The following is a 14554-nucleotide window of genomic DNA, read 5'->3' as shown; positions in this document are numbered from 1 at the left end:
ATGACCTCAAGTAACAACATATTTATTTTGCAATGACATATTATTACGATGAGCGTCGATGATAAAGATGGAATAATTTGTTTCGATACAGAACGGATGATATGGGTATATTTTCTGCAGTTGCATACGAATAACTTTAAATAAGGTTTTAAATAATTTACATGAACTTCTTATATGACTTGTGTGCGATTAAAACGTGTTAGGTTGTCGTTAATGATTAGATTTAATCATTATTTTCTTTAAATCAAAACTCACAATATAGTTGATATAAATCATAAAACTCCTTTTGAACACCTAACCATTTTTATACTGTTTACACCTTATTATCAGTTTCATCAATAGATACTAAATAATTTCTCTTTTTATTGTTTACTTGAATTCATCCCGTGTGAAGTAAACGACGCGAATTAGAGGCAATACTTAGAGGAGCATTCTAAGTAAGGAAGTTGTGCAGGGAAAGAGGGAGAAGTATTAAATCATTTCAAAGCGATTAAAAAAGAGGAATGTAAATTAGTTTCACTTATTACTAGAAGACTCAGGGAGTTTACCAAGAGAAATGGTTCTACATCACCGAGGTTAGTCTTAAGCCCAAAAAGTGAACTTTAAGGGAGGACGCAAATTTTAGGTGGACATCTGGTTTGAATTTTTTGTTTTGTTTGAAATGTAATTTTTAATGTTTCTCGATAGAGTGAGTTTAACAAAGTGAACATTTGTTTGATACTAATATGTTCACAAAAATAGACTATAAGCTGAATCTTCAGCCATGGAATTGTGACGTCCAGAATGCGCATTCGCAATAAGTAAAGAATCTCTTTCTTTACGCGACATGGCACTACAATTGTCCCGATATTATAAAACTGTTTATAAAACAGCCGTTCTGACGCTCGGTTAGAGTTAGAGGAAACAGCAGAAAGACAAGCTCTTGAACCTATATCCTCAACCTATAAAAATGAGAGCGACCCAAATTACTTATGTGAAAGTTGCTCAGACAGAAAAATAGAGTTGGATTGGATGACATACATTGTTTTAGTCAGGAAACAAAGCCTAGCATTGGGTGCTTTTGAAGTTTATCTGTGAGTAAAACTCTGCATCGGGCTGATAGACAAAGAAAGAGAGCAAAGTCGAAGTTTACATGGTAAAAAGATAAAAGTGTCGCCCCCCCCCCACTTAAAAAAAAAAAAACAACACTACAGCTTTATTTTAAAACGTTTATTAAAAAAAATCAATTCAGGTAACTTAATTATGCAGTACAGCTGATATCTATTCAATGCCTTTAGCCTCAATCACCACCTTGATACGGGTCCGGAATAGGAGCATGCCATTTCCACAAGCGCCGGTGGGAGCTCGGCGAATATTTGGCAGATGGCGGTGATCAGTCTAGCTTTGGTATTGTGGGTGATCATGTTGGTGGCGTTCTCGACGTATGAACAAACAAAGTAGTCCAGCGGGTTCAGGTCGGGGAGGAGAAAGGGGCAGTGAGAGAAGGGTACAAACTTGTAGCCCTCTTTCTGAAGCCAAGCTTCGGTCTCTTTGGACTTGTGGGCCGGCGCCAAGTCCAGCTGCCACTCTCAGAGTCTGCCAGCGACCACCTGATTTCACCAAGGGATTACCACACTCTTCAGCACATCCAGGTACTCTTTGGTGTTGACTTTTAAGCCAACTTCAAAGATCTGAGGTAGCATGATGAAGCCACACCAAAGACCATAAATGTGGCCGAAAACTTTGTTTTCATCAACCTTGACACGTCCCTCTTATTCGTAGCAATCCAACGATGCATTTTGAGGGCGCTGGCAATAGTCGTGTTGTCATAACTTGAATCGGTAAAGAGCATGAGTTGTACTGTGGCGCATCTCCGATTTCGCTTGTTGAACACTGTGCCACTTTCAAACATGATAGAAGGCTTCTATCGCTCTAGGGATTTGTACATAACTAGCCAACTAGTAGATGGTTTAGGAAAGTCGTCAAAAGTCCAAGACTTTTTTCCTTACTGGTTCGGTACGAAGGCATTTTGAGCCAGTACACAGAGTCATAAGTTTTTCGTCGGAGAATCTGATAAGGGAAGAGTATCCTGCGCTGATGTTTCTACACCTCAACAAAAGAAAAGACATTAAATATCTACTTACTTTGTGTTTCTTTCTAAACAAATTGAAGATAATCACACACACACACACACGCGCGCGCACACACATATGATGATTGCAACGTCTTGTCAGACGAGTGCCACTCCCTCAGACATTTAAAATCCATGAGCCCAAATGCCTGAGGGAGTATCTATACAAAGATGATGTTACAGAGTCTTAGCTTTGTACGACAGCTAAGTCTCTCTCTCGGTTCAAAATGTTGAGATCCAGCAACAAGCAAGAGCAAGATAGCCAGCAACAAATTAAACTGCAGACCAGCTTAATGCGGGTACTGGTCTCCCGCTTTATGGTTTTTTTAAATCAGAGATTTGCTTCTCCTAGAAAGGTTGCCTTCACCATGGCTTATGGGAGCCCTCTCCACCCCAATACACATATACACACACACAAATATTCACAGTGCTAGTTGGCCGTTGACCCAGAAAAAGAGTTCATTCGCCCTTTGGAAGATCTTGTTTTTAATCCTCCAGGGAGACTAGCCGCCCTCCTCACCAAACAAGTCTGGTGGGGGAACACACATATACATATACATATACATATATACGCTGCTAAGAAATACAAAAGAATAAAAATTTGCCAAAGAAGCTTGAAGAGAAATTTGAAGTATTAATTCATAGAATAAAATATGTGAAAAGACGCCCCTCCATGGGATTAATGGACTATCTTATGACGTCACTTCCTTTGGTGACGTCACTTCCGGTATCGAGTACCTGTGCATTCGACCAAGCAGGTGTGCAAACGCCCTACCGTGAGAATGGTATTTCTCAACTTACTTTGCCTGTAATTTATGTAAATACATTTTTCGTTCCTAAAAACCCTGTGTTACTTCTTTCTTATTACCATTTAACCCCATAATATTTATCTTAGTAAATATCCTCATCCAATGACCAAACCACTAAGTGCGGATTTTATTTAAAAAAAAACTTTGTATAAATATCAGTATATGTGTGTGTTTTCTCTCTATAGAAAGAACTATAGAATCTACATAAAAACTAAACGTACATTTCCATATAATTTTTTCCAGGAAACATTATAGAAATTAATCACCAAGGGAGTTACAGGGACAAAACCTTAAGGCTTCAAATATATTTTGATGAAATTTTTATCACGTGTATAGAATTATCCAGGAAAACAACGGAAATGATCTCGAATCTCAACATGCCCTTCAGTGTGATGAAGCTCTATGTGTCCGCACTGGCAAAGCTATGGGGACAGAACCTTTAAAACGTGATGAGTAAGGGTGGGAGAATAAATTATTATATTTAAAATTTTAATTTAAATATGTATTTTCTTTTTGTTAACCGCTATTTAATCTATTATTAATGAGTAACTTTTTTTTGCTTTTACTGTTCTCGTTTTTTTTAATTAAAACTTGATTATTTTTTTTATCGAATCCTGCATATTTCATTCAAACGGTTTTCTAATAATTTGCGAGGTGCATTCAATAAGTTTCCAAATTTTTTTTTTAAATTGTCGTAGACTCTTCAAAATCAGTATGTTATTGCTGTACATCTTATGAGATGACTGACCATTTAAAAAATATTCAGGTTCAAATAAACAGCAACAGAAAGAATTGGAATACACTCTACTAAAGCCTAATTGTCACAGCTAGTGAATTTCAAAAATGCAATCTGAAAGCGAAGATGCCTTAGAAGAACGATATGCAATAAAATTCTTCTTTAAATTTGGAAAAATGCAACAGAAACGTATGGAATGCTTCAAACTGCTTTTAGACTATCTTGCATGAATCGAGAACAATTTTGGAGTAGCATAAGGGATTCAAGGAAGGACAGAAATCTGTGAGAGATGCTGAGAGGTGTAAGAAGTGTAAAGAAGTCAGAACATCAAAATTGATTGGTCAAATAAAGAATTTCATGGATAACAACCGTCTTGTGTCTATAAAGACGTTAAATGCACAATTTGATGTCAGATATTGATGAATTGTACACACAATTATTCGTGAGGAACTGAAGATACGGAAGATTTGCGTGAAGTTTGTCCCAAGGATGTTCAGAGAAGACCAGAAAGAACAACGTTGTTTGACAGCAAGGAGATGGTCGAGCTGATCAATTCAGATCCTACAGTTCTTGATGCTCTGGTGACTTGCGATGAAAGCTGGATCTACTGCTATAATCCAGAGATCAAGAGACAGAGTTCCCAGTGGAAGCATGCTGGCTCTCCCAAACTCAAGGACGCCAGATAGAACTAATCTACCAAGAAACTTATGATGATCCCTTTACTTGACAACATTGACATTTTTTACATGCACTGGGTTTCTACTGGACAGTCAACAAGGAATACTATATTGTTGAGATATAAGAGAGTTCAGAAAGAGATTCTGTCGGAAGAGGCCAGCACTTCAAATCGGGTCAGTGGCATTTCCACCAGAACAATACATCTCCATCCTATTTGCTCCCTGTGACTTTTGGTTATTTTCTAAGCTCAAGAAAAGCATTAGAGGATGTGTTGAGAAGATAAAAGCGGCTGTGACGAGGGTCATTGACATGCTCATGCAAGAGGACTGCATAGGGCCTTCCAGAAGTTGTTTGAATGGCACAACAAGTGCATTGCAGTCGGGGGAGATTACTTCGAAGGGGACTAGAATTTCATGTATGTACTATCAATAAAAATGCCACTACGAAAAAAGTCTGGAACCTTATCTTTGTTCTCTTAATGCAGTCTTACTAAAAATTGAAACTCCTTTACATTACCTATCATGTCTTATTACTCGTGTTTTAAACTTTTTTTGTTAAATACGTCTGGTATTGTCCTAAACTAGCCTTTAAATAAGATGCCTCCAATCTAAAAACATAAGCTGACCTCACAAGTTGCATTATTGAAACGGAATTATAAGTTTAATCTCGAAGGTTCTATCGCGAGGAACCAAAAGCAAAAAAAAAAAAAAAAAAAAAAACCTTCCACGGATTAATATGGGAGGGGAGACTATCGTCAAATTCTATTCTAAACTGGGAATGGGCAAAGCAGATATAAATAAGTCCCTCTTGCCGTTTTTTTTTTAATTATTTTTTTTTAATGGAGAGTAGATAATGCAGTGGATGTGTTATCGGTATCTCCAGTAACTCTTGCTTCTCCTTTTTTGTCTCTCAGTCCTTATTTCTAATGAGTGATGTTTCTGACAAAGGGTGAAGAAAAAGCTGCTTCCCAGGTTGGTAGTACTTCGTGAACAGTAGTCTGAGATGTCGAAAATTTTCTGTTTCTATGTCTATCCTTGCGGCCATGTCACTAGTAAGGGTGCTGGAGGTAAACGTTTTCATCTGGGCTGACGTTATCCGCCTGATAGTCAGAGACCCGAACCTTGGAATAACCACTAAGGAGGCTGTCCTATCAGCAGGTGCAAAGTACTGGGGCTGCTGTATTGCCATTTGGTGAATGGATACTGGACCATGCAGTAGTCTCTGGTGGGGTCTCTCGATGCCATACTAGTGGGTAATTGTTACTGCTTTACCTTATCATGTGCTACAAAAAAAAAAAAAAATTCCTGTCTTTCCTCTCTTACTTTCCCTCTCTGTTCTGCTCTAACCAAGTATGCTGACCTGTTCCACAAACCCCAAAATCCTCAACATGAAATATCTCAAAAAAGAAAACACGAATAAACCTAGAACCTCATCCTCCTACGTAGACCCCTACTACCATATCTCCCTCTCCAACATCAGGGGTCTACGTTCTAACCTTCCAGAGGTTGGAACCCAATTACAGGAGACGAAACCTGACATATTCTTTCTATGCGAAACTGGAATAGGACCGACCACCTCCCTAGATGAGTTCATAATTAAAGGATACTCTAACCTAACATCTAAGTCTGACCCCCAAGATCGCCACGGGCATGGAATATGTGCCTGTATTAAAGATGGCTTCCCATGTGGCAGGGATATCTCCAGAGAAGACCCTAATCTACCTTATATGCGCTTCCGGGTTGCACTTGCTTACACCACCGCATTTATATTTGCCCCCTATCGCCCCCACAGCAGTGGAATTTGCCCCCTATCGCCCCCACAGCAGTGGAGTTAGTGTCTTTAAGAGTATATCAGAAAAAATAGACCACATCCTGTCTGCTCATCCCTCAGCTAACATTCACATTTGCGGTGACTTCAATGTCCATAATGTGGAATGGCTGACCCACTCAAATAAGACTGATGAGGAGGGGAGGTTCTGTCATGATTTTGTCAATGCCTATGACCTCACTCAGATTGTCCGCGAGCCCACCCGTGTGCCCGATAGTACCAGTCAGTTCACAAGCCTCTTAGACCTTTTTCTATCCACTTCCCCTGAGCTATGCTCATGTTCCGTTCTATCTCCTCTGGGATCCTCCGACCACTGCGTCGTATCAGTTAAGATAAAAATGAAATATAATAAATCTACAGACGTACCTCTCCACCGTACTGTATACCGATACTCTATGGCAGACTGGGATAGCTTCCGTACATTCATATCTGATCTCCCTCTCCATTCCATGTTTAAAAAGGATGTGTCCTCTATAGTATCAGATCTGACCAAATGGTTAATTGTAGGCATAGGCCAATTCATACCATCCAAAAAATTCCAACAAAAACCTAACAGCCAGCCATGGTTCTCCCCAGAATGTGCTGCTGCCATCGCACACAGAAATCACTTTTTCCATAGCTACCAACGTAATAGATGCACCGAAACTAAAGCTGCTTTCAGAACCGCCAGCAACCACTGTAAAAGAGTAATAAAAAAATGCAAGAGAACTATATGCGCAATCCATTAAGTCCAAAGTAGCTGAGCAGTGGCTTGGTTCCCACCAGTTCTGGCAAATAGCAAATAGGATCTTGAACAGAAACGTGCGCTCCATCCCAACCATTATCAATGGACCAGAGGTCATCTCGACAGCATCCGACAAGGCCAAACTATTTGCCAAAAACTTTGCGGCAAATTCTACCCTGTGTGACGAAGGCCATCAACTCCCCATATTCCCTCCTATAACAGACAACACGCTATGCAACATACAAATATCTGTGCATGAGGTTGCCAAGCTAATCAAGAACCTTGACTCCAGTAAAGCAACTGGTCCCGACGGTATTCCAATTATAGTGTTAAAAAATTACAACCAGAACTTGCCCCATTACTTTCCAAACTGTTTAAGCATTGCCTTAAGGAGAAGTGCTTTCCAACACCCTGGAAACCTCATCAGTATGCCCTGTATTTAAGAATTCAGGTGATAAGTAATCCCCCTCTCAGTACAGACCAATAAGTCTCCTGTGTGCCATTCCAGCTACGGTATAACTGGAAATGTTTTCTCTATCATTAAGTCATTTCTCTCAGATAGGCTCATAAGAGTAGTTGTTGATGGGCAGAAATCAGAGGCCCACAGTATTAATGCTGGAGTCCCTCAGGCGTCCATACTGGGCCCAACTCTCTTCCTGATCTACATCAATGATCTCCCAAAACACATACTAAAATCTTTCGTTGACATCTATGCTGATGACACGACCATCTATGGCAACACATCAAAGGCCGTAAATGATGATGTTCTCTCTGATTCTCTCTCCTCTGATCTTGAGCGCGTGGTACAGTGGGGAAAGAGGTGGCTGGTTACCTTTAATGCATCTAAGACCAAGCTTCTATCTCTACATCATAAACGCTCTGATCCCCATCTGGCATCAATTGAAATGGATGGCTCTCGTCTAAGGGAGGCCCCAGGATTTGATAAGCTCCTGGGTTTGACCTTTACACCTGATCTTAAATGGAACACATACATCAAGTCTGTGGCCAAGGTCGCTGAGAAAATGGTGGGATCCTTCTACCGCTCCAGAAAATATCTCACTAATGATGCAATTCTCTATCTATATAAGAGCCAAGTACGTCCAAAGATGGAGTACAGCTGCCACATCTGGGCGTGGGCTGCAAAAAACAGCCTATCCTACCTTGACGGAGTACAAAATAGACTCCGTGGCTTGGTGGGGATGCCCTTTTCTCTACCCTGCAACCTCTTTCCCACGGAAAAGACGTAGCGAGCCTGTCATTGTTCTATCGTTATTTCCATGGCAGGTGCTCGTCTGAGCTCCATTCTCTGGTCCCCCCTTGCCAATCTTTCTCAAAAAACACCCGACTAGCTGAAACCACCGTCAATAATTTTCCCCACTCCCTATCTGTGCCTAAATCAAAACGTAGATACCATGAACAAAGCTTCTTTCTTAGAACTGCACGCCTGTGGAACTCTGTTCCACTTGCCTGTTTCCCTCCCGACTTCAACTTGGATGTCTTCAAGTCCAACACAAACAAATTCCTGATGAACCGCCCCTCCCTAAGTAATGACACATTACTAATTCTCCAATACTATTTCTACAATATCCCTTTGATTACTGTACACACAATAACCCTTATCCCTGAGTGGCCATTGGGCCTTGATAAGTGGTGAACTCCATGTAAAAAAAAAAACCCCTCATATTTCCCGCCATCACGGAAAAATCTTGTACAAACTCAGAAGGGGAGTTTTCTCACAAGGTGTTATACTCTGCTCATTAATAATTGACTGAGAAGTCCCATCAACATTCTTTGATAAGGGCACTTCATGCACTTTGCCACGTACTAATTCCCAAAGCGAGAAGGCAAGGCCTGTGAGGTTTTCGTATCTAAAACTCAACAGAACATATACCACAAATCGACGAAAAGAAGCGACTACATTTATAATAACTCAGTCTCTTTCGGAATGATTATCGAGAACGTATCATCAACTGATATTCTTAGGTGGAATAGCAAGACGTTTTTTTGGTCGTCTAATTCGTCTAACCGGTGTCGAAAATGCTTTTTAATTTTAGTTGGTCGCAAAGTAATGCATTCATTATTTTTTTACGATTTAAATGCATTTTTAACGAAGAAACGGGAAAACTGTCTGGTGGATTCAATTTTGTAATAAAATTATATATATGAGGTGAATTTGTATTTTTGTACCAATTAACATAAAATATTTTTCGTTTTTTTCCCTTTCCTCACAGGTCAATGCTGTTTCTCGCTGTAATGAAAAAGGAGAAAGTTCCTTTTATAAACTGAATCTGACAGGTGCGTGAAACAATTTAATTCGAGATGAAATCGTTTATTTTTCATCATTAATACATTGCGAAATGGAATATGAAAATTAAACGACGATCTATTAAATCTATCTTGAATGGCCGGTTCCTGAACAGTTGAAATTATGTTCGAAACCTTTCCTTATGCTCTATACGCCCCTCTTATCTAGCATGAAAATTATTTACAAAAATCAGCTTTTTATTCCTATTTGAGTCAAATCTTGAATTCGACACAAAACCTTCAGACCAATCGAGTCTGTCATAAAATATCAGAGAAAAATATGAATATAAATAAGTGGGTCTATTAGGGTGAATATTTATACCCACTCACATATGCATCCACGTGTAGAACTAAAAATACATATCTCAGTGAAATAGCTGTAAACAATTGTTGTATGTTATTTATTTGGAATGATTTAAATCATCAAAAGTATACACACATAGAAACTCTAATAATATCTATATATATATATACATATTCATCAATCTATCTCTTTATATACCACTATCTGTCACGCTTATTTATCTATGATTTAATGTCAATACGTACCTACCGATGCATATCAAGACAGATAACAAATTCTGTCCCTAGACAAATGGCTGATTAGAACTGAGAGATTTACAAACATATCTGAATTTGTGTTATTAAAAAATATAAGACAAAAACTTAGGGAAACAAATGTCGATTAACACAGTTGCATAAAAACATAAATATAAAATAGATAAATTAATATTTATAAAAAAATTCCTATTTTTAAAAAATATTTCAAAATTTTTTCCAGAATGTTCTGCTATTCGTGATTTCGTTTGTCCCGAAGAACCTTGTGAGTATCAGATTTCAAGTTCAAATTTTATAAATAAATCTTCTCTAAAAATTGTAGTTATGTTTGAAATGAGTGTTTATATTTTTTTCTGTCTCAGTTTTTTTATGTATCTATGTGTGCATATGTGTACTGTGCATATGTGTGCATCGATAAATGCCAGTATACATACATGCGCGTACACACAATACAATAACACTGTTTTTTATAGAGTTATAATTTTGCTTTTTCAAAACATGTTAAGGATTTGGCGAAAGAATATATTTCTAGTCAATATCATGCCCCATTCTTTTAGTGTAATGTTTGCACTTTTCTTTTGCTAATAAAGATGGCCTCCTCGTCCTCCATTCCCTTTCTTCTTCTTCTTCTTCTTCTTCTTCTTCTTCTTCTTCTTCTTCTTCTTCTTTAGGTCCATTATGAAGTGTTAATTTCAGATCTGCGAAAAACACTTTCTATTTCTTATTGTAAAAGTGTTATTAGTAGAAGGTTCTTATTTACTCTACAAACTCAATGCTTACATTACCTGTAATTATAATGGTATAAAAAAAGCAATGTTCAACGTTTTATTCATTCATTTTACAATTAAATTTTTTAAGCTGTTTCACATTTCAAACGCAAAAGAGCATTTGCATCACTTTTCTTCAAAATGCATGAAAAAAGTTTTGGTTACAAATTGTTTTGTTTCATTATTTCTATTATCGCAATGTTTCAGCCATTTTGTCTCCCCAGCTTTTCCAAATGACTTGTGTCAAACTCAAGAACCGCCATAGAATTTTGAATTCGACCCTTTATCGGGTTCACAGTGGATGTTCACTGTTATCGTTTCATTCTCCTGACCTTGTCGCATTATGTCAGTTAATTTGTGAAATCATCTTTTTTGCATTAACCATAGATTGAACTCATAACTGCCAGAAACTCAAATATTTAAATTTTGAGGTTGTCATTGATCTTGAAAAAAGATAATCGGTTGATTGTTGAGTTTTAAGGCAGATCAATCATCTGTATTTTTTGGATTATTCAGATTTCTGCTCTCATTTTGAACACAAAACAACGTTTCAGCCGATGTAATTACCGATGTTCTTTACATGCATCCTTGTGTCTTGCCAAACTCGGGAATCTATATTTCTAACAAGACGCATTTCAAGGAGGTTCGGGGTTACATAGGTCAAAACATTGTAAGAATAACGTTCTAGCTGTGAACAATCCGAATAATATAAACAACACAAATGATCCAACCTAATCAATCGTCATCATATTACGTCGAAAACGTACATCGCTTTGAAGATTAATTTGTTTTATATGATGTAAACAGTTTATGAAAGATAAATTCTATTGAAACCATAAATAGGTTCTGACAGAACGGACATCTGGGTTGCGGTAATTATTGGGTGACCCCACACTCCCTAAAACTCCCAAATTGGGGCCTCGTCATCATACAAAGGAAACACTAAGCGGTCATCTGATTCTTTGTTTACATAAAAACTGTTGCATTTGTTTCAATTGAAAAATACATTAAGATTTATTCCATTGTTTTTAGTTATTTTGCGTTTGATTTTTGTAAAAGCAAAAAATCAGACGTGGAAGATTTTCTTCCAAACCTCATCTTTTCAATCGACTTTAAAATGTATTTCTGTTTAAATATATTTTCCATTTACAATTTCAGTTGTTTGTTTGACATGATCGATTCAAAAATGGAATTTAGCTCCATCTGATTTTTCGTAATATCTTCAAATGATGAGCTCAATTGACTGAAAAATAAAGAAGAAAGAAACAGAGATACATACACATATTCGTATATCGCATATACATACACATATTCGTATATCGCATATACATACACATATTCGTATATCGCATATGCATACACATATTCGTATATCGCATATGCATACACATATTCGTATATCGCATATACATACACATATGTATGTCGCATATACTGTTGTGATATCCCGTCGGGTTCAATTCAGAGATTGTCTTACATGAGTAGAAAATGCAGTTTGAATTTCGGCAGCCTCGTGACACTTCATTTTGTTATTTAGTTCTCACATTCTATGAACGATATTTCTGACAAGGGTGGGGGGCGGACTCGTTGTTTTCTGAGTATTCATCATCATTTAATTGTCAATCTTATTAACTCTCATTCTCAAAGAGTTTCTCGCTTTGATAATTCATTAATAATAATTAAAAAAATTATTTCATAAAATCTTTTTATCCAAACGAATTTTTAGTTTCTACAAAAATTAAAAAATCCACAATCCAAATCTTATCAATCTGCTTATGTGTATTTCCTGATATTTTATGAGAGTATTCAGATGACTTTTTGTCACACGCATTTCCAAAATCAAAATGATTGATACATGTTGGTTACAAAAATATAAGAACATGTGCTCCTAAGACGCGTCCATTCAGTTAACACATTTAACACATAACTTTTGATGGACACATCTAAACTTATGCATTTATAAAAACGTAATAGACGACTGTTGTCGGGATGTAATCTAACAGCGCGTATAGGTTCGTGTGAGAAAATCAGTAGAAGCTGTATGATAGGTATTAGCAGCAGCCGTTAAAGCACGTATGCAAATTAGCATGAGAAAAATACACTATGTGGTCTAAACTCAGTGCAAACTGAGCAAGATGGACGTGTGAATGCGAGAGCGAGAAAGCTAGCACTAGCGTCAGGTGGCGGAGGGATAGAGACTTTTAAAAAGCACATTCGAAGAGACTTTGGAAAAATAATGAAATGCGTTGTTTTGGAAGAACCACGAACAAATGCATTTCATTTTCATATTAAAATACCGAGTTGGATTTTTATTTCTTTCCTGTTTTATTTGCTTGTCCGTTTGCATCGGTACCAGATAGCGTGCAGATCCGAGAGGTTTGAAGTGTAACGATACAGTTAAAAATTGACCGTTCGGTGATATTTCATGAATCGCATAACATGTATTACATTTTTTAATGCATACAATTTAGTTGTAGCAGCTGTTTATACATAAAAACCCCTAAAAATGAGACGAAAGACAAATAAGTTTACAACACATCCAATGGTATTATTGTGTATCAAATATTTGCACATTTATTCAACATTGCGTAATCGCACATAGTTTAAAATCTTCAAACCATTCAACCATTACATAATCGCATGTAGTTTCAAATCTTTCTTGTAACTGTACCGTCTTCTATATTTGTACCAGTGCCTCTCTATCTGTTACTGTCTCTCATAGAATGCAGCTGAAAACGATTAAGATCAAGCATAACTTTTCTCCAGTAAAAATCTATGAGGAATCTTGTTATATGAGGTTCCACCCATTCCTGAACATTGCTAGGGGTGTCAGCTAGCAAACTATCAATGTTTTAAAAGTGTGAATCAAAACAATACACAATGGTGTATTGTTTTCCTGACTACCAATTGCATACATGACATAATTTTTCTTCTTTTTAATTTGTTTGTCATGCGCAGTTAACCCGCCAGGCGTCGTGGAAGATGTTCAGATTCATGTTAGTTATGATGGAAACGTGGATATTGGCTGGCAACCACCTTCCGACCTTGGCACGGCCGGTCTAGTCAACACATACGGCATTCGATGGGGTAAAGTGGAACTTGAAGTCGACCTGATGGACTTAATCACATTGAACAATGCAGCACACGTCTCTACTGTGCAACAAGTAAGATATTGACAAGGTTTTCAATTATTTGTTTCGTATTCAAGCAGGCCAGGGATCCAAACCAGTCTGAATTTTTCCGATTTACAAAGTTATTTTGTACCGACATTAATAATTGAGTGGCGGAACCTGTGGAAATTGCACAGCAGACTCTTTCATATGTAATATATTATTGTTGGCATTCTGTGGATGTTCAGCGTAAATGGGGATGCCCTGATATTAATGTAGCTCTTTTGTTAAAACTACGAAAGTATTTATCCAAGCTAGCAGGGACGCCCGGCGTAGCCCGGTCATAAAATACGCTTAAATATGATATTTTAAGCTATGCAGATTTTGTACATATTATTATAGAGTCAATTTTTCACCAATTCTTTATAAATATATCATAGAGTTTGGATTTAAAAAATATATATCCATATGACTTGAGTACATCAGCTTGAATCGAAACCGAAACCAAAACCTACGAAGAATTCTTAGGAAAATTATTTATTACAAGAAATGGAAGGCCATAACAATGCAACGACAGTCACTCTAGAGGAAAAGAAAGATGTAAGCACGAAACACAAAACACACGCTATCATATTAATATACAGAATTTCCCCGATTTTAGGTTAAATCAATTAACCACCCTTCTCTTCCATGTTGAAAATGGGTTTAAATAATTTTCTTCAAATCATTAAGCAAATAAATCTTAGATATGCTTTAGATATGTTTTATGAGTTTTTCCAATCTTTAATTTTTGAGAAGCATTAACAAAAATGATAACAGTTACTAGCCTTAACGAGCAATGCCTTGACTAGGTCAAAATAAATCTTTCTACATTTTTAATGTACCTGTAAAACACACATGAATGAAAGGATATGGTTTTATCAAAAAGATA

The 14554-nt window shown here is 37.2% G+C and overlaps 1 protein-coding gene across 4 annotated transcripts in view; it reads left to right on the top strand.

The window, feature by feature from the left end:
* The window catches only part of LOC145256383 (uncharacterized), a 1175042-nt gene that overhangs the window by 455406 nt on the left and 705082 nt on the right, over positions 1-14554 (top strand). For all 4 annotated transcript variants that reach the window (XM_080115220.1, XM_080115219.1, XM_080115221.1 and 1 more), the window contains 3 exons: positions 9116-9179; positions 9970-10011; positions 13472-13677. In XM_080115220.1, the coding sequence (XP_079971346.1) occupies positions 9116-9179; positions 9970-10011; positions 13472-13677 (312 nt within the window). The remainder of the gene's footprint in view (positions 1-9115; positions 9180-9969; positions 10012-13471; positions 13678-14554) is intronic.

This window comes from Euprymna scolopes, chromosome 32 (assembly GCF_053919585.1).
Source record: "Euprymna scolopes isolate OS-2025 chromosome 32, ASM5391958v1, whole genome shotgun sequence".
Classification (NCBI taxonomy): Eukaryota; Metazoa; Mollusca; class Cephalopoda; order Sepiida; family Sepiolidae; genus Euprymna; species Euprymna scolopes.
This window is presented reverse-complemented; position numbering and strand designations above follow the sequence as displayed.